Here is a 16,995-nt window from a genome sequence, read left to right on the forward strand (position 1 = left end):
AATTTGACAGATGAGGAAATTGAGTCAGATAATCTGACCTGACCAGAGTCACACAGGTAATGTTTCAGAGGTAAGGTCAGAACACTGTCTCCCTGACCCCAAGTCTGAAAGTCTGTCCGCTGTCCCATACCACCTTCTCCAGAGTGGTTATTCATAAGCCAGTGTCAATCTGGAGAAATGTTTCAAAGAGTGCAGTACCTCAAAGGTATGTCCTTGACCTCATTCAGTTTGATATTTTACCAGTGACTTGAATTAAAACATTGATAACATGATTATGAATTTTGCAGATTACTTGGAATTTGGAGGGATAGTTAGTTAACTTTATCATCATCATCATCATCATCATCATCATCATCATCATCATCATCATCATCATCATCATCATTATTATTATTATTATAGAATCTAGGTCCAAAAGAAAGGATCTCCATAGGATAAAACACTGGGTCAAGTCAACTGTTCTAAAATTCAAAAGAAATACCCATGAAATTCTATACTTAGATTCAAGAAAAGCAAATGCACAGACAGGATGGGGTGGGGATGTTTAGCAGTATTTTTATTCAATATAAATCAATACCATGACATGATAGACAAAAAAGTAAATGTTATCCTAGGCTATACATTCAGAAGAGGGGAGGTAATACATTCTCCTATACTTTGAACTGGTCAGTCAACATATGGAGCAATGTGTTCAATTTTTGGCACCATGTTTTTGAAAAGACATAAACAAAGTTGAACCTGGGCAGAAGAGCCTCATGGGATGATGAAAGTACTAGAGAATATACTATATGATCTCATAAGGAGCCGGGTATGTTTGACTGGAGAATACTTAAAGCAGATATGATAATTATCTTCAAATATTTGTAAGACTGTAACATAGTGGGGGGAGGTGGAAGGATTAGGATTGTTCTTCTTGAACCCATAAGGAAGAACTAAGAACATATATTGGAAACTGCACAGATAGGCTTTATATTGGGGTAAAGAAATATTTCTTAAATAACAGAATGGTTAAAAAGGGGAAAGGATTGACATAGGAGGTAATGGTTCTTCTTCATTAAAGATCTTTATGTAGAGGCTGGTCAAAAGATGTTGTCAAAAGGATTATTGGTGAAGCATAATGAGGACTCAATTTCTGAAGACCCTTCTAGCTCTTGGATTCTGTGACAGTGTTACCAGATTAGTAGATCATGGCAATTTCCTAGATAGAGTAAATTTGAATTTCAATAACTTATTTGACAAAATGTCTTATGCCATCCTCATGGATGGGGAAAAATGTGAGTTATATCACAGAACATACAGGTGGATTTAAAACTGGACTTAAAGAAAGCAATGTCAGCCCAGAGGGAGATTTCTAGTCAGGGTCATAGAGAAATGTCCTTGAGCCTATTCTGATTAACTTTTATTCAGTGATTTGGTTGAAGACACATATGACATGCTTATCAACTGTGTGAATGACATCAAGTGAGAATGATAGAGTCAGCATTCAAAAATAGCCTGGAAGGCTAGAATTGATGGGCTAAATTCAATAAGAAATATGTAGTAAGGGCAAATGTAAAATTCTGCATTTGAGTGAAAAAAATATAAACTGCAAAAGATCCCTAGTTAACAGTTCATATGGAAAAGACCTGGGCAAGCTGAAAATGGGTCACCTGTGTGATATGGCATCCAAAAAAAAACTGCCTTTGTGATCCTAAGATGCATAAAGAGACACTTCATGCCCAGAATGAGGCAGCCAATGATGCTGCTTTGCTCATTTTCTACCAAGCTTTTAAAAATGAATCCACTTAAGTGGACTTTGTAAGTCCCTATAAATTTTTTTAGTCTGAAAGGCAATGTGATAAGTATTTCTTTGCATGCTGAGGTGGACACACACACACACACACTCTCTCTCTCTCTCTCTCTCTCTCTCTCTCTCTCTCTCTCTCTCTCTCTCTCTCTCTCTCTGTCTGTCTCTCTCTCAAATTCAGAATGCTCATTCGGCTCTGGAGCCTACTTGGGGAAAGGGGCAAATGCATTACGACAATTCCTGGGATCTCACTGCTACACCTAATTGGAAAATGAGCCCCCTTCCCAAAGCACAAAATATAGATGACATAATTAAAGGGCAGGGGTTTTCGAATAGCATTACTGATTTGCTTGTAATAGCTTGAGCTAAAGCTAAATTGTATAAATCCTACCATTTATCTGCTGGGATAGTACAATAGCAAAAGAGTTATTTCTGCCCTCTGCCTTCCATCTATTTCTGTCTTATCCATCTGCTTTAATCAACCAAAAAGCTTATAATAATTTGGTATTCCCAGCAAAGGTTTGCCCCTTTACTTCAGGTGCTTTGTTCAGTCACTCATTCTACATTGCAAACACCCTGAAACTCCATTAGATGATGGGAGGGAGGAAGTTGAGAGCTTTTGTAAAATCCAGCTCACAGTCATCAGATGCTAACAATCTGCTTTATCTTCACAGCTTTCTCTTGTGTGTTGATATTGTATATCAGGTCAAGCTTAATTACTATTGTATTTCTCACCAGGAGGATTAAACAAATTGAAATAAAATGATGAAATGCTTCATGGGAAACTTTCTCTTTGAAAAATTAAAAAAAAGACCCATTATATGTGAGTTGCTTCAATTACTATCATTCTCATGATCTGAGGTCTGGAGAAAACATTTGATTAGCTTGCCTATTAATGTCAATTAGGGCTATAGTTGCTTTTCAACCAGAAACTTGAAAGGCCACTTTAAAATTTTAGCAGGGTCAGCTTCATCTGTCAATGCAGATTTTTTTAACTTGATTTTTTAAAGAGCATCCCTCAGAAACTCCTTTTGAATAGAATATCATTTCTTGCCTGCTTGGTTTACATTTGTTAAATCCACAATGCATATAATAATAACTGTTCACTTAGAGGTCAGTAAGGAATTAGGTTTTTGCCAGTTATTTATCCTGCTACCCTCTGATTTTCTGCCACCCATACCCCCATATGGGCTTCTCTACACCAATGTTCCCAGCAATGTCCTTAGTTGGTGACAGACTCTAGAACCATTGTAGATATCTTGTCGTAATGACTTATCAAAGTCAGCTGGCTCCACAGCATTTAAGAGGGGCTAAGGATACTTGAAACTTCCATTTGCTCTCCTTTGAGAGGCAGCACAGTATGATTAAAAGAGTAGTGGTTCTATCGTTTGAAACCTAGGTTCATTTTTTTTTCTTTTGGTGCTTACTACCTATATGGCCTTACACAAGTCAATTAATCTGTCTTGGCTTCAGTGGTTCCGTCAGTAAAACAAGGATGTCTGATGAGGGGATTTCTGAGGTCCCTCCCAGATATCAACCTATGATCTTGTGAATATATTATCTTTGAACCACCTTGTCCTGAGATGAAAAACATATTTTAATTGTGGCTTTCTGACTCTTCCAAACCACAATCCTTCCCTTTCTTTTGGGATCCATTCTTTGGATCAAAGTTGGAAGGGACCTTAATTTAGTTGAAAACCTTTATTTTACAGATGAGGAAACTAAGGCCCCAAGATTTTAAATAAATAACTTTTTAATACATAGTAACCATGAGAAATGGGATTTTGACCTCTGACTCTAGATACAAAGTTCTTTCTCTTCCTCACAGTGACATTATAAAAAACATCCCATCTGCAAGGATATCGGGCTTAATATTTATAGTGACTTTGAATTCACCAACTTGTCCACAGCATTGGAGGTCAGGGTTTGGGAAATGGGAGGGGAGGGAGAGTGGTAAGACTTCTGATGATTTTGGGAATAAGGTAGGGGTGGCAGAAGCTGTAGACTGATCCTCACTTACAACATTTACATTTAGTCCAAATTTCCAGAGAAATCAAGGAAGGTTTCCAATATATTGAATCAATTTCCTATGGCAAAATTAAGGATAGACATGGACAAGAGGCCCACAGGCTGGGCAGAAATGGATGAGATGGGATCTGCATCGTGACAACATTGACGAGATCACAGATTCATCCTTCAGACACAGACATCCTTTCTTATTTTAGTGGGTCTCCACAGGCTCCTTGAGGAATCTTTTTATAGTCTGGGACCTTGGGGCCCTTTGACAAGACATTCTTAGGAGCTACATTTTTTTAGGAGTGAGAATAGATGATAGAGACATAAAGATCAAATCTTTAGCAAGAAAGCTGGTGGGTTTACCTGTTATGGCTGCGCATAATCTTGGTAATACAAAGAGAATATTGCCGATCCCCACTCCTCTGGTTTATGCTTTCTGATATTTGAAGGTGAGACTATTTCTTTGTGCATTCAATCAACTGTATTAAATCAGCAGGAAATGTAATTATAATAATGAAACTTATAAGCTTGGCCCAAGAGAAGATGAGAAAACGTACCTTGGTTCTTTCTTTGCAGAGGGGGTGGATTAGAGGTTTGGAACATTAAATACAATGTCAGACTAGTTATTGTGTTGATTAGGTTTTTTGCAATGCTTTTTCCCTTCTTTTAATGATTCATTCATTCATTTATTGTTCCTTTCAAGGATCCCAGGTGAGGATAGGAGAAGCACATATTTAGAAATTAAGGTAATGAAAGATATCTGCTCCAAATTTTCACTTCCAGAATTTTAATAGCTTCTATTTTTACAATGTATGACCTTAGTTAATCCATCCCTACATCAGTGATCTCATTTGATTTTCACCTCATCACAGAGTGCTAGGTAGGGCAGGTATCATTTTATAGATGAAAAAATTGGGATGCAGAGAAATTGTGACTTCACTAATTCATGGTCATATATTTTTCTGACAGTGAGATGATAAAGTGGATAAAGTGCTCATCTTAAAATGTAAGAACACTGCGCTCAAATCAGGCCTCAGATGCTTACTTGGTTATATGACCCTACGCAAGTCACTTAACTTCCATCTTATCTATAAAATAGGGATAATAATACCATCTACCTCCCATGGTTGTTTCAAGGGTCAGATGATAAAATATTTGCAAAGTGCTCTGCAAACCATAAGAAGCATATAAATACTATTAATATCATTATTTTATAATCAATTATAGTGAAGCCAGGACTCAAATCTCACTTTAGTTTGCCTCTTTTCTCACCATTTTAGAAAGTCTACCCATGACCTAAAATGACCCCACCCCACACATCCATCTCAAGTCATGGTGTCTGAAGTTACATGTCTAGAACTGCTGTATGCTGACTCTTTTCCAAAGTATGCTGGGAATTAACTACATTTTTTCCTATGGGTGTAGTAGTAGAAAAAAAGTGGATGTGTTGATTGAATCTAATGAAAATAGTACATGAAGAATGCTGCCATCAGTAGCTTCTTTACTACTCTCCAGGACATTAAGTCCAGAATTTTTTTTCCAGAGAAAATACTAATCCATGTCAAAATTTTCACAGAAACAACAGATATCTAAATATGTTGCTCTAAATGAAAATAATCAAGCACAGATCTCTAGCCTGAGTCACTATGGGATGCATCTATTAGTCCAAGGAAGACTGCAAATATATAATGATTCTTTCAGATGATCAATGCTACTTCCTTTGACAATTGTATTATATATCACCAGGGTTGATATGCTGATCCTGCAGAAAGGAAAGCTGACCTGCAGAATCTTATGCTTTATTACTCAATGGTCACCTGGTGGGGTGAAGGAATGATGACCACAGACAATAGTAGCAGTCATTTATATAGTGCTTTAAAATTTAAAAAGCACTTGACTTACAGTGCCTCTTTTGAAACTCATTACAACTTTGTGAGGTAAGTTTAATACTTACTTGTGAGACATATACTTTAATACTTGTGAGGTATTGTTAGTCCCATTTTAAAGATGGGGACACTGAGGTTCAAAAATGTTGAGAGATCTGTCCATTATTATACAACTAGCACGTCATAGGTGGGATTTGAGTCTAGGTCTTGCCTGACTCCAAATTCTGTGCTCTTTTCCCTATATCCAATGCATTGGCAGAGGACTGCTGGGAGAGGTCACTTTCAGAACTACTGAGGTTCTGGTTAGCACAAGGTCAAGAGGAGACAGAGACAAGGGGCACAGAGATATGATATAGCATTTCTCATTCACTGTCTTCAGCTTCAATAAAGCTGAGCATAGATATACACACATATCTACACATATACATATATACACATTTGTATGTATATGCAGACATATTTACATGGGTATACATCTCTTTGTATGTATTTGTATAGATACATAAATGTACATGTTTATATTCAAAATAGTGCCTGGCATTTATAGCAATTGATGCTTAAGAAATGTTTGTTAATTTAATAATCGATAACAGCAAGAAACATTGCCTAGTGTAATATTTTTAGTCTAATAGCTTGTAATTGTATGAACAATAATGTCAAATCTGTGATGGTTTTAAAAGAAAAGATTATAAGAGAAGAAAAGAATGAAATATAGACTGCTTATTATAAAGACTTGTTCTGAGGTAAAGTTATTCTTCCAAGATACTCTGACTTTAGGTTAAATGTCCATGTTCATTTTAGTTTATAATAAAATTTATTATATAAAATTGTATACAATATATACAATATATATTATATAAATATTATAAAATAAAATTTATAATAAAAACCCAATGTTGAAAAAGTCCAAAAATTCTTTATATACTTCATTTCTCCCATGTGCCCCACTGCTGCTTGGTGGTTATGAATTTGAATTAGATAACTGATCACAACTGAATTCCCCTTATCAGTTTGACACCCATTATAAAGTGTCCCTGTCAGTGGGATTTTTTACGTAGACCATCTTGTCAAATCTGTTAACATTCAGTGAAAATTTTTTTTTCTTAGCCTGGCCTTTGTTTATTCTTGTATTCTTTTATATTTCTGGGGCTCCCATAAGGTACTTATGCCCAGAGTTCTTGGCACTTGAAGTTTAGGATGAATTTTAAAGACTTCAGGATTAACCAATTAATTATTAAACCTAATCCAATGGAATCTCATTTGCATACTTACCATTAAGTGTGCTTCTGTCTATCAAATTTGTGTCAACTGGCCAATAACCTCCATCTCCGTGACGACCTGTTAAATGAGAAAGGACGTTAGAAAGCTTATGACAAAGAAAGAAAACCAGAAAACAAAAACTTGAACAAGATCAGACTGGCCACCTCAAAGAGAGCATGACAAATTCAACCATTAGACGGTGCAAAGAAAGAAAAAAATATTCTCTGTCTCTCTGTCTCTCTCCCTCCCTCTTCCCGCCCCCCATTCACTGTCATAAAACAGACTATTTCTAAGGAAGCTGAATTTTCATCATTTGGGAAGCTTGACATTTTTCCCTTTCAGTTGTGCTCATTAAAGCATCACCAAAGGTACGGTTGGTATAGTAGTCAGAATGTCTCTGTTCTGAACCTGCCAGGACTGACTGAATATCAGGGTCACACCTCACGGGCAGGTGAAATGGCAATCATCTTCCTACCACCAACAGCTCTAGTTCATTGCTGGCTCCCATTTGACATTTCTTTGAATGGAAGTAAATTGTCATTATTATTCAACAAAGTGACAGCACATTTCTAGTAGCTGGGTTTGGAGAAACCTCCTTTTTTGTGCCACACAGGTTGAGTAAAATTCTGTACTGTATGTGGAGCAAAGGAAAAAAATGAAGCCTATCTCTGGCATGTTTTCATCATTCCTATGAGTTCAACAGGAAGGGAAAATTTGAACTGCTTAATCACTCTCACAATGGGCATTTTTTCAATACTGGCTGAAATGGACTTGTGCAAAAGTGAGTAGAGGAGTTGTCTAATCACCTTCCACATGGGATGAGTGAGCCTTTGCTATGAATAATGTTTATATAATTCCCTCTGCCTTGGTACATTTGTAGCATACCTGCCATTGCTTATCGTCCCAGAGGAGTAGAGATTGGGTTCCCAAATAATATGCTGGTAACATCAGTTTACAAAAAGATGAGAGGAATGATTGAGATTTGAATTTGAATGATGGGGGGCTAGCTTTAAAGTCAGAAACACCTGGCTCTATTACAATGGGCACATTTAACCTCTATGGACATCAATTTCCTCTTTTGTAAAGAGGGTATAATTATACCTACCTAACAGGGTTATTGTAATGATGAAATGAGATACTGTACATGAAGTGCTTCACATGCTATAATATTAAATAAATCTCACTTTTTTAGATGGGGAAACTGAGACTCAGTGATATTAAAGGATTTAACCATAGTCTCACAGATTGCAAATGACTGAAGTGAAATATAAAGTCAAATTTTACTCAACTGCAAATACAAAGCTTTATCCACACTGTTTCTTAGTAACCACAGAGACTATTAGTAGTATACAAAGGCAACATTATTATTTTAACATCTGTTAAATTTGTGCTTGCTTGCAGCTTGATTTTTAAGTTCAGCTTAATTTCTTTCATGTCCTACATCCTATAGAGGAAAAAACCACTTTCAATAGATTAAATCTATTTCAATAGATTAAATTAATGAAAAGGTTAAAAATTAAATACAAATGAAAAATGATATTACATACATAATAACTATTAAATGACTAGCTGGTTTAGTCATTTAACCTGTTAGTGTTCTGGGTTATTTTCTAAGACTATTGCAGAGATAGTTCTGCCTTACATTGGTTGAGTGAATTTCTTCATCTAAATGTTTCCTCCACCAATGAAATTATTTTGTCTGAAATCTGTATTTACCCATCTGTATACATATTGTTTCCCCTGCCCTCTAATAGATTGTAAGGTCTTTGATAAACACTAGTTGTTCCATATCTGTCTTGATGGTCTTCACTGCCACTTTACAATAAGCTTCCTTTACAAGAAAGGTCTTGGACTAGGGCCCAGAAGTTCCCAAAGTGGGAGATACTACTCCTTGGAGCAATCCAGGGGGGTGGTACTAGTCTCAGGTCAAATTGGTGGGACATTGAATAAAAATAAGTGTTAACCTAACTTAAATCTAGGGGAGCAGTGAGTTATATACATACATACATACATATACATATATATACATACACATATATATACACATACATATATACACACACACACACATATATAATATATATAGATTTTTTTTGAAAAGGGTGTGGTCGGCCAAATAAGTTTGGGAACCTCTGGCACTAGGCCAACCAGAAGAGAAATATTATCCACCTTGTGGTAGACCTCCAAGACCAATAGAAGGCAATCAGATGATGAAGTCTCTTTTCCCTCAATAGATTTTCTCTAAGTGGTCAACCCATTTTAATTGTAGCCTGACTGTTTCATGTATATTATAAGGATCTGTCAGAAATGATTTATATTAAGAGACCTGTTTACTTTTAAAAGTAATTTTCTCTCAAAAGGTGGTTCTCCCTGCCTTGACTTGTAATAATTGATGAACCATTGACTTAAATACTGAATGATAAACAAAGGGTTTCCTTTCCATGACAATTAATCTAAATGAATGTTCTTTATGTTGAATTGAGTGGAAATGTCCATGTTCTCTTACATGAACTGAAGGAGAAAAAATAAACTGAAGCCACGGTACATTATAAGATGACCAATGTTCAGAAATTAAAATAATTTAGAAAGAAATTAGAAGCGATATATGAAAAGCATGGACTTTAAGAAAGTTGCTTTAATAATTCTAAAAGGATTCTAAAAGTCAGCTATGGGAAGAATCACTTTTAAAACACCTCAAGCTTTTCTAGCACTTTCAATCCACTGCCCTGCGTATATTCAACTATTTTTTCTATGTAAATTTTTTTCTATGTAATTTTTCTGTGTAAAGAAAGGATAGACAACTAATTGTAAGAACAGCAGAGCCACGTATATCACAAAGTATATTTGTCTGACCATTTTCCACTAGACCAATTTCTATTTCCAGTGCATCGTTTCATATTTGTTGTGATTACTTTTGAGGGGTTTGTTATGCGGGTTAGATGAGATCCTGTGAGTGTGAGCTTGCATAAGTGGGCAAAAATGGGTGCCTTTCTGTTTGGATGAGTAGGGAGAATGATATGGGAAGAATGAGCAAATGATGAATGCTTGTTAAAATGTTCTTTTTTGTTCTCTTATGCCATTTGCAAGACTGAATTTATACATTCATTTATATGACTTCAACTGAATGTATGAGGTATTATCAGATGATCAATGGTAAGAAATTCAACGAGAAATAACAGGAATAGGGACTGAACCTATAATTTTATAGATAGAATGAATTCCTAGATGGGAAACTCCTTTTATGAATGTTTCTATTAAAATCTTTGAAAAATGCTGACGGCACTGAAAAGTTGTGATTTATCCAGAGTCACACACATAGTATATGTTATATATAAGACCTAACCTGAGATCTTTCCAACTCTGAGACCACAGCCCTATTCACTCTGCCACATAGCCTACTTTGAGAGAAAGGGAAATATCCGTTGCAAAAATGATGAAATTGAGAACAGTTATCCAAAGGAAACATTGTAAATTCCATCTTATAGGATAGTGGTTGAGAGAAATGTGCTATTGATTTAAAAAGTAGGTAAATGGCCTGACATTTTTTTAACTCTAGTATTTTGAAAAAATATTTTATGATGATTTAAAATCTTCCTCTATACTTATTTGAGTAAGCAGCAACCAGTTCACAAACACACAACCAGTTCATTCAGATACAAAGCTTGACTGTCATTAATTATGTAATCTTCTATAGTGCCAGCAGGTGACCATATACATAGCTATTCTATAATGTTGGTTGAACAGAATAGAATTAGATAAGGCAAGGAAATACTCATTGGATGTAGAGAAGTTGTGGAATAATGTGTTTCAATAATTAAAGTAGAACTAGGTGTAACGTGAGTATACTACTGGCTAAGATCAACCATCCCTGAAAATGTTTCTGAGCTGAGCATGACTAGCGAATTACCCTGCTTTTATACGCCAGTGTATTGAAGTAGTTAAATCCAGTATATTAAAATATTTTTTTTGGTTAGTAGCTATTATACTGCTAAGATGGAGAAAATGAAATAACTGATCTAACCCAAAATAATTTGATAAAACTCAATGTCATCAATCAGTAATATTCAATTGATGATAATTTAGTTTTCTTAAGCACTAGAGAAAGTGAATAACATGCTATCATTTCCTAGGGTGCTGATGAACTTAGTATCTTTTGGTCTAAAGTAAGAGTTGGCAAATTAGGCCTGTAGTATGTTTATATAAGGCCTGCAAATTAAGAATGGATTTTACATTATAAATATGGTATTTAAAAATGTAAAAACTGTTGTTAGCTCATAACCAGGGTGTATGAAAGCCAGAGGATTTGGCCCTTGGGCCATAGACCCCTACTCTAAAGGACTGTGAATTAATTTCTCTGAGATGTGTGTTATTGATATGCATTCTTTTTTATGGTTTTGAGAACTATAGATGCATCAGATTGACTTAGAAAAAATGTTAAATATTGGAGGAAATGTGAGAAAATAGGAACAATAATGCAGTCTTTGTGGAGCTATGAACTAGTACAACCACTCTGGAAAATAATTTGGAAATATACTGAAAGGGCTATAAAACTGTGAATATCCTTTGATGCAACATTACTGTTAATAGGTCTATACTCCAAGGAGAGCAAAGAGAAAAAAAAAAAGGATCCATATGTGCAAAAACATTTATAGCAGCCATTTTTGTTGTGGCAAAACAAAAAAACAACTGGAGACTAAGGAACTGTCCATCAATTGGGGAATAGTTAAACAATTTATGATATCTGAATGTGATAAAATACTATTGTGCTGTAAGAAATAATGAAAAGGAGATGGTTTCAGAAAAAAAAAACATGGAAAGTCATATATACTGATTTAAAGTGAAGTGGACAGAACCAGAAGAACAATTTATATAGCAACAACAATATTGTCATATAATCAATTTTGAAAAAGTTCATAATTTTGATCAATACAAGGATCCATGACAATTCAAAAGGATTCATCATAAAAAATGCTATCCACCTCCAGATAAAGAGCTGATGGACACAGAGGACATAGGAAAACATGTTTTTTCTTTTTCCTTCCTTTTTCTTTCTTTCTTTCTTTCTTTCTTTCTTTCTTTCTTTCCTTCCTTCCTTCCTTCCTTCCTTCCTTCTTTCTTTCTTTCTTTCTTTCTTTCTTTCTTTCTTTCTTTCTTTCTTTCTTTCTTTCTTTCTTTCTTTCTTTCTTTCTTTCTTTTTTCCTTCCTTCCTTTCTCCTTTTCTCTTTCTTTCTTTGTTTCTTTCTCCTTTCTTTCCTTTCACCCTTCCTTCCTTCCTTTTTTTTTGCAAAATTGTTAACATGGAAATATGTTTTACATGATTTCATTTGTTTTAGGGTTATTGTATTTCTTTTCTTCTCAATGGGTGGAGGGAAGGAGAGAATTGGAACTCAGAAAAATGAAAAAGAAAACTACAGGAGAGCCTTTGTTTTCCAAACAATAATAAATGCATAAAAAATTGTTACTGCTTCAATGTAAATGAAAGTGATGATGATCTAGAGTCTGAAGAGGAAAGATTGCCACTGGAATTAATGCTTAATACAAAAAGGCATTCATTTTCGTCTGATTACAAAGCATAAAATTCTGGCACCTTTTTAGCTAACTATGCTAATTCTATGAGCACTGAATTGGGGAAAGAAATGGATCTGAGCTTGTAAACAGTAAGTAAAAGTAGAAGACAAGATCAAAATTATTGGAAAGAGGGTAAAATATCTCTGGAAATAAACATAGCAAAGGGCTCTGGGTTTTGACTTTTAGCTGAAAGAGTATAAAATTCGTTGAACTTCCTAACCTGCCATATTTTAGTTGTCTCAATTTATGCATTTGTTGTTCCAAAATGCATATTAATAAAAACACATATGTATACATACACCTTAATTATCAATGTATTCTGAAAATTAAATGAAAATAGTCCATAAAATGAACTGGAGATAAAAATCAGCAGCTTAACCTTCCCAGTTAATCCTGAATTTGAAATTTGACATTTTAAAAATTTGCTAATCTTGTTTCAGGTTTCAAGCTTACTTTTAGATTTGGTAATATTCAGTCAGTCAGTCAGTCACTAATTTATTGAACATTTATTAAGTAGAAAGTGTATCTAAAGTAGGAGAAACAGCTTGATGTAGTAGAATAAGAACCAGCCTCAAAGTCAAGAAGACCTTAATTCAAGTCCTGCTTCTGATATATGCTGGCTGTATAACCCTGGATAAGTCACTTAATTTCTAAAAGTTTCAGGTAAATTTAAAAGACTTTGAGTTGCAGAGAATAATACAACCTGCACTGGTAAAGGGATTTCATAAAATCACCATTTTAACTCCTTTTCCATTGTGTGTAGAGCAATACGGCATTGTAGAGATACAAAGATAAATAAAACAGGGTCTCTTTACTCACAGAACTTATTCCCATATGTACATGATTACTGTATATAAATAAAACATAATTTGTTGTTACTATGGGGATATAGTTCTCTGGTTGTTATAATCCAATTAAAACTAAAAGACTGAATTTTATTTGTATTCAATATTTCATATATATATACATATATAGATATATACATACATATATACACAACACACACATGCATACATATATTTCCCATGAAGACATTTCATGAAAACAATTCAATTTCTAACAGTGTTATTGAAAGATAAGACTTATTCAACTAATGCTATTAAATACAATCTGAAATAAGTGGCTTGGGGTGAAGAGAGCAGGATAACTCAAGGGATTAAATAGAAATTATTTTGTCTCCCTTTCTAGGTTTCCTATATGAGTGATGTCATGGTGTTGTCTCAACGCTATGAGTACACAATATAATTGTATCATAAGGTGTAAAAGAAGTATTGCTTTTCAGACATAACTTCCTTATGAACAAAAAATGTGGGAGAATTCCTATAGCTTTAGTAGGAAACACAACATAAAGTGGCTATCCAGATAATCAAAGCAAAACCTATTTCTGCCAGAGAATCCAGAGAATTGATTCTCCACTAAGCTTTTAGACACGGAGTGCCTATTATTAGGCCCAAAGCAATAACTGACCTGTTCAGGAAGAGTAAAGGCATGAAAAGTATTGGCAAAGTGGAGATAGAATAGGGCAACAGTAAGTTAACCAAAGAATAAATATGTCTACTTCAGGATAAGGAAAATCGATCAAGATCAGTTTCTGTTTCTTTAAGAAAATTTAACTGGGACACTATATACCTAGCAGTGGCTAAAATTCTTTTTATTTTTAACTTGTGAATTCATCAAGGGAAGAGAATACTTAAAAAAAAAGTATCTAACACATAAAGTCAGGGAATGCATTTCCCAGACTCAAGGAATAAGTATCTTTTGTGCTTCTCCCTTGACTTTTCCTTTCTGTACCAAAGGGGAGAATAAGCTGACCTCCACCGAGATCGACATTTACTTTGGAATCCAATGGTTACCTGAATACAACATTCTAAAAACACCTACACACACTGAGAGAGACAGAGACAGAGAGACAGAGAGAGAGAGACAGAGACAGAGAGAGAGAGACAGAGAGAGAGAGAGAGAGACAGAGAGACAGAAAGCATTACAGAAACAGGCAATAGTCAGAGGTAGAGAGTGGGATGCTGAATTCAGGGAATTCTAATTGGGCTGGCACAGAAAGTGTTTGAAGGAGAGTTGTTGGAGATAAGGAATTTGCAAAAGAATATATTGGGTCTCCCTGGGTTCTGGCTATAGAAGTGACTGCTTCCTGAGCCAAGGCATCATGATTACATGGCATCTGGGTGGTGAGCTAAATCTGACCAGGAGAACTTCCTTCTCAGTAATTGCTTAGAGACGTCTGTGTGGTTCTGTACCTAAATCAGTAGCATTGTGATGGCATCTCAAAACTGGATGTGAGTAAACTATCTAATAGTATCATAAAACATAGCATAAATCAGCTATCCAGACAATTGAGGCAAAATCTATTTTCTGTCAGAAAATTTAGAGAATTTATCATGAAAAGATGGAGGAATAGAAGCAGGACCTCCATGGGGCTCCGACTTCCACCTTCCCCAATTCATGAAAAAGGGGACTCTAAACAAACTTTGGAGCTGTGTAACCCACAAAATGACACAGAGAAGCTAACCTCCCGCTGAGGATAGCCCAGCAGGCCAGCAGCAAGCAGCCAGGCCCCTGGAGGTTTTAGCCCCAGGGCGGGCCTGACCAGCCGACAGCAGAGGGACTCCAGATCACCAGCAGCTGTGGCCGTTTCCAGATTTATCAATACATAGATGCAAAGGACAAAGTGAGAGGTCAGTGCTGTGTGGACTTTGGGACCAGTAGTTGGGAGAGCATTGGTTTTTGCCCCCAGGGCGAGAAGCCGCTAAGACACTGACACAGCCAGCCAGTGCCATGTGGCAGCTTCTGCTCCTGGCCTGCAGAGTGTAGTGGGATCAAGCACCAGTCTCAGGGGTCATCGTTCTTGCTTTAACCTGCTTGGATCTGGATTGCAGGCTAGGGTGGAGGTCCTGGGGTATGTGACCAGGTTGCCAGAGCGTGTGGAGGCTTCAGAGAGGGCACCCGACTAATACCTCCGGCAGCTGAGAAAACCCCAGCGTTTGGGACAAAAGCTTCCCTGTCTGGTGGCAGAGTCCTACTGTGCCAAAAAGGCCAGTGGTCAAGTGACTGAGGGGCGACATGACCAGGCAAAGGAAACAAAGCAAATAGAAGAATCCTACATTAGACTCCTATTTTGGGGACAAAAAGGAGAAAAGCATGGAACAGGAGGAAGACAGTGAAGTCAGAGCTCCTGCACCAAAAGCTTCAAAGGAAAATATGAACTGGTTACAGGCCATAGAGGACCTTAAGAAGCAGATAAGAGAAGTAGAGGAAAAATTGAGAAGAGAATTGAGAACAATGCAAGAAAATTACAAAATGAGAGTCAACAGCCTGACTGAGGAAAATCAGTGTAACAGACTAACTCAATTGGCAAAAGAGGCTCAAAAAGGCAATGAAGAGAGGAATGCCTTAAAAAGCCAAATTTAACAGATGGAAAAAGAATCTCAAAAGCTCACTGAGGAGAATCATTCCCTCAGATTTAGAATGGAGCAAAGGGAAGCTAGTGATTTATGAGAAATATATGATTTATGAGAAATTATAGATTTATGAGAAATCAAGATGCTGTTAAACAGATCCAAACAAATGAAAGAATAGAAGGCAATGTGAAATATCTCATGGGAAAAACCACTGACCTGGAAAATAGATCCAGGAGAGATCATTTAAAAATTATTGGACTGCCTGAAAGCCATGATCAGAGAAAGAACCTAGAAATCATTCTCCAAGAAATTCTCAAGGAAAATTGCCCTGATGTTTTAGAACCAGAGGGCAAAATAGAGGTTGAAAGAATCCACTGATCACCTCCTGAAAAAGATCCCCAAACCAAAACTCTTGGCAATATTATAGCCATGTTCCAGAATTCCCAGATCAAGGAGAGAATATTACAAGCAGCCAGGAAGAAAATTTGAATATTGAAGAAACAAAATTAGGATAATACAGGAGCTGGCAGCTTCTTCACTGAGGGATAGAAAAGCCTGGAATATGATATTCTGGATGTCAAAGGAGCTGGGATTAAAACCAAGAATCATCTACCCAGTAAAACTGAGTATCATGTTTCAGGGGAAAACATGGTCATTCAGTGGAATAGAGGACTTTCATGCATTCTTAATGAAAAAAACTAGAGTTGAAAAGAAAATTTGACATTCAGATACAAGAAGCAAGAAAAGCTTGAGAAGGTAAACAGGGAAAAGAAATCATAAGCCACTTATCAAACTTGAACTATTAACATTCCTACATGGAAAAATGATAATTGTAACTGATGAAATTTTTCTCAGTGTAAAAATAGTTGAAGGGAATAGACATATATATGTCTACATAGGAGGGTATATGGGCATACGATACATATGTGAATGTGTGTATATATGTTTACAGGTATACATATATAGATGGCACAGGACCAAGTTAATAGGAAGGGATGATACTTAAAAGAAGAAATTAAGAGGTGAGAGAGGAATATAATGAGAGGAGATGGGGAGAGACAGAATG

The 16,995-nt window shown here is 36.0% G+C and overlaps 1 protein-coding gene across 1 annotated transcript in view; it reads right to left on the minus strand.

Moving 5' to 3' along the window:
• LOC138173606 (netrin receptor DCC) overlaps nt 1–16,995 on the minus strand; it is a 1,060,615-nt gene that overhangs the window by 100,752 nt on the left and 942,868 nt on the right. The window contains exon 23 of the mRNA XM_069103651.1: nt 6,961–7,026. Coding sequence (XP_068959752.1) covers nt 6,961–7,026 — 66 coding nt within the window. The remainder of the gene's footprint in view (nt 1–6,960; nt 7,027–16,995) is intronic.

The sequence above is a fragment of the Petaurus breviceps genome, unplaced genomic scaffold (genome assembly GCF_028583685.1).
Source record: "Petaurus breviceps papuanus isolate PSGF00001 unplaced genomic scaffold, PetGlider_PUasm1.0 129, whole genome shotgun sequence".
In the NCBI taxonomy this organism is placed as follows: domain Eukaryota; kingdom Metazoa; phylum Chordata; class Mammalia; order Diprotodontia; family Petauridae; genus Petaurus; species Petaurus breviceps.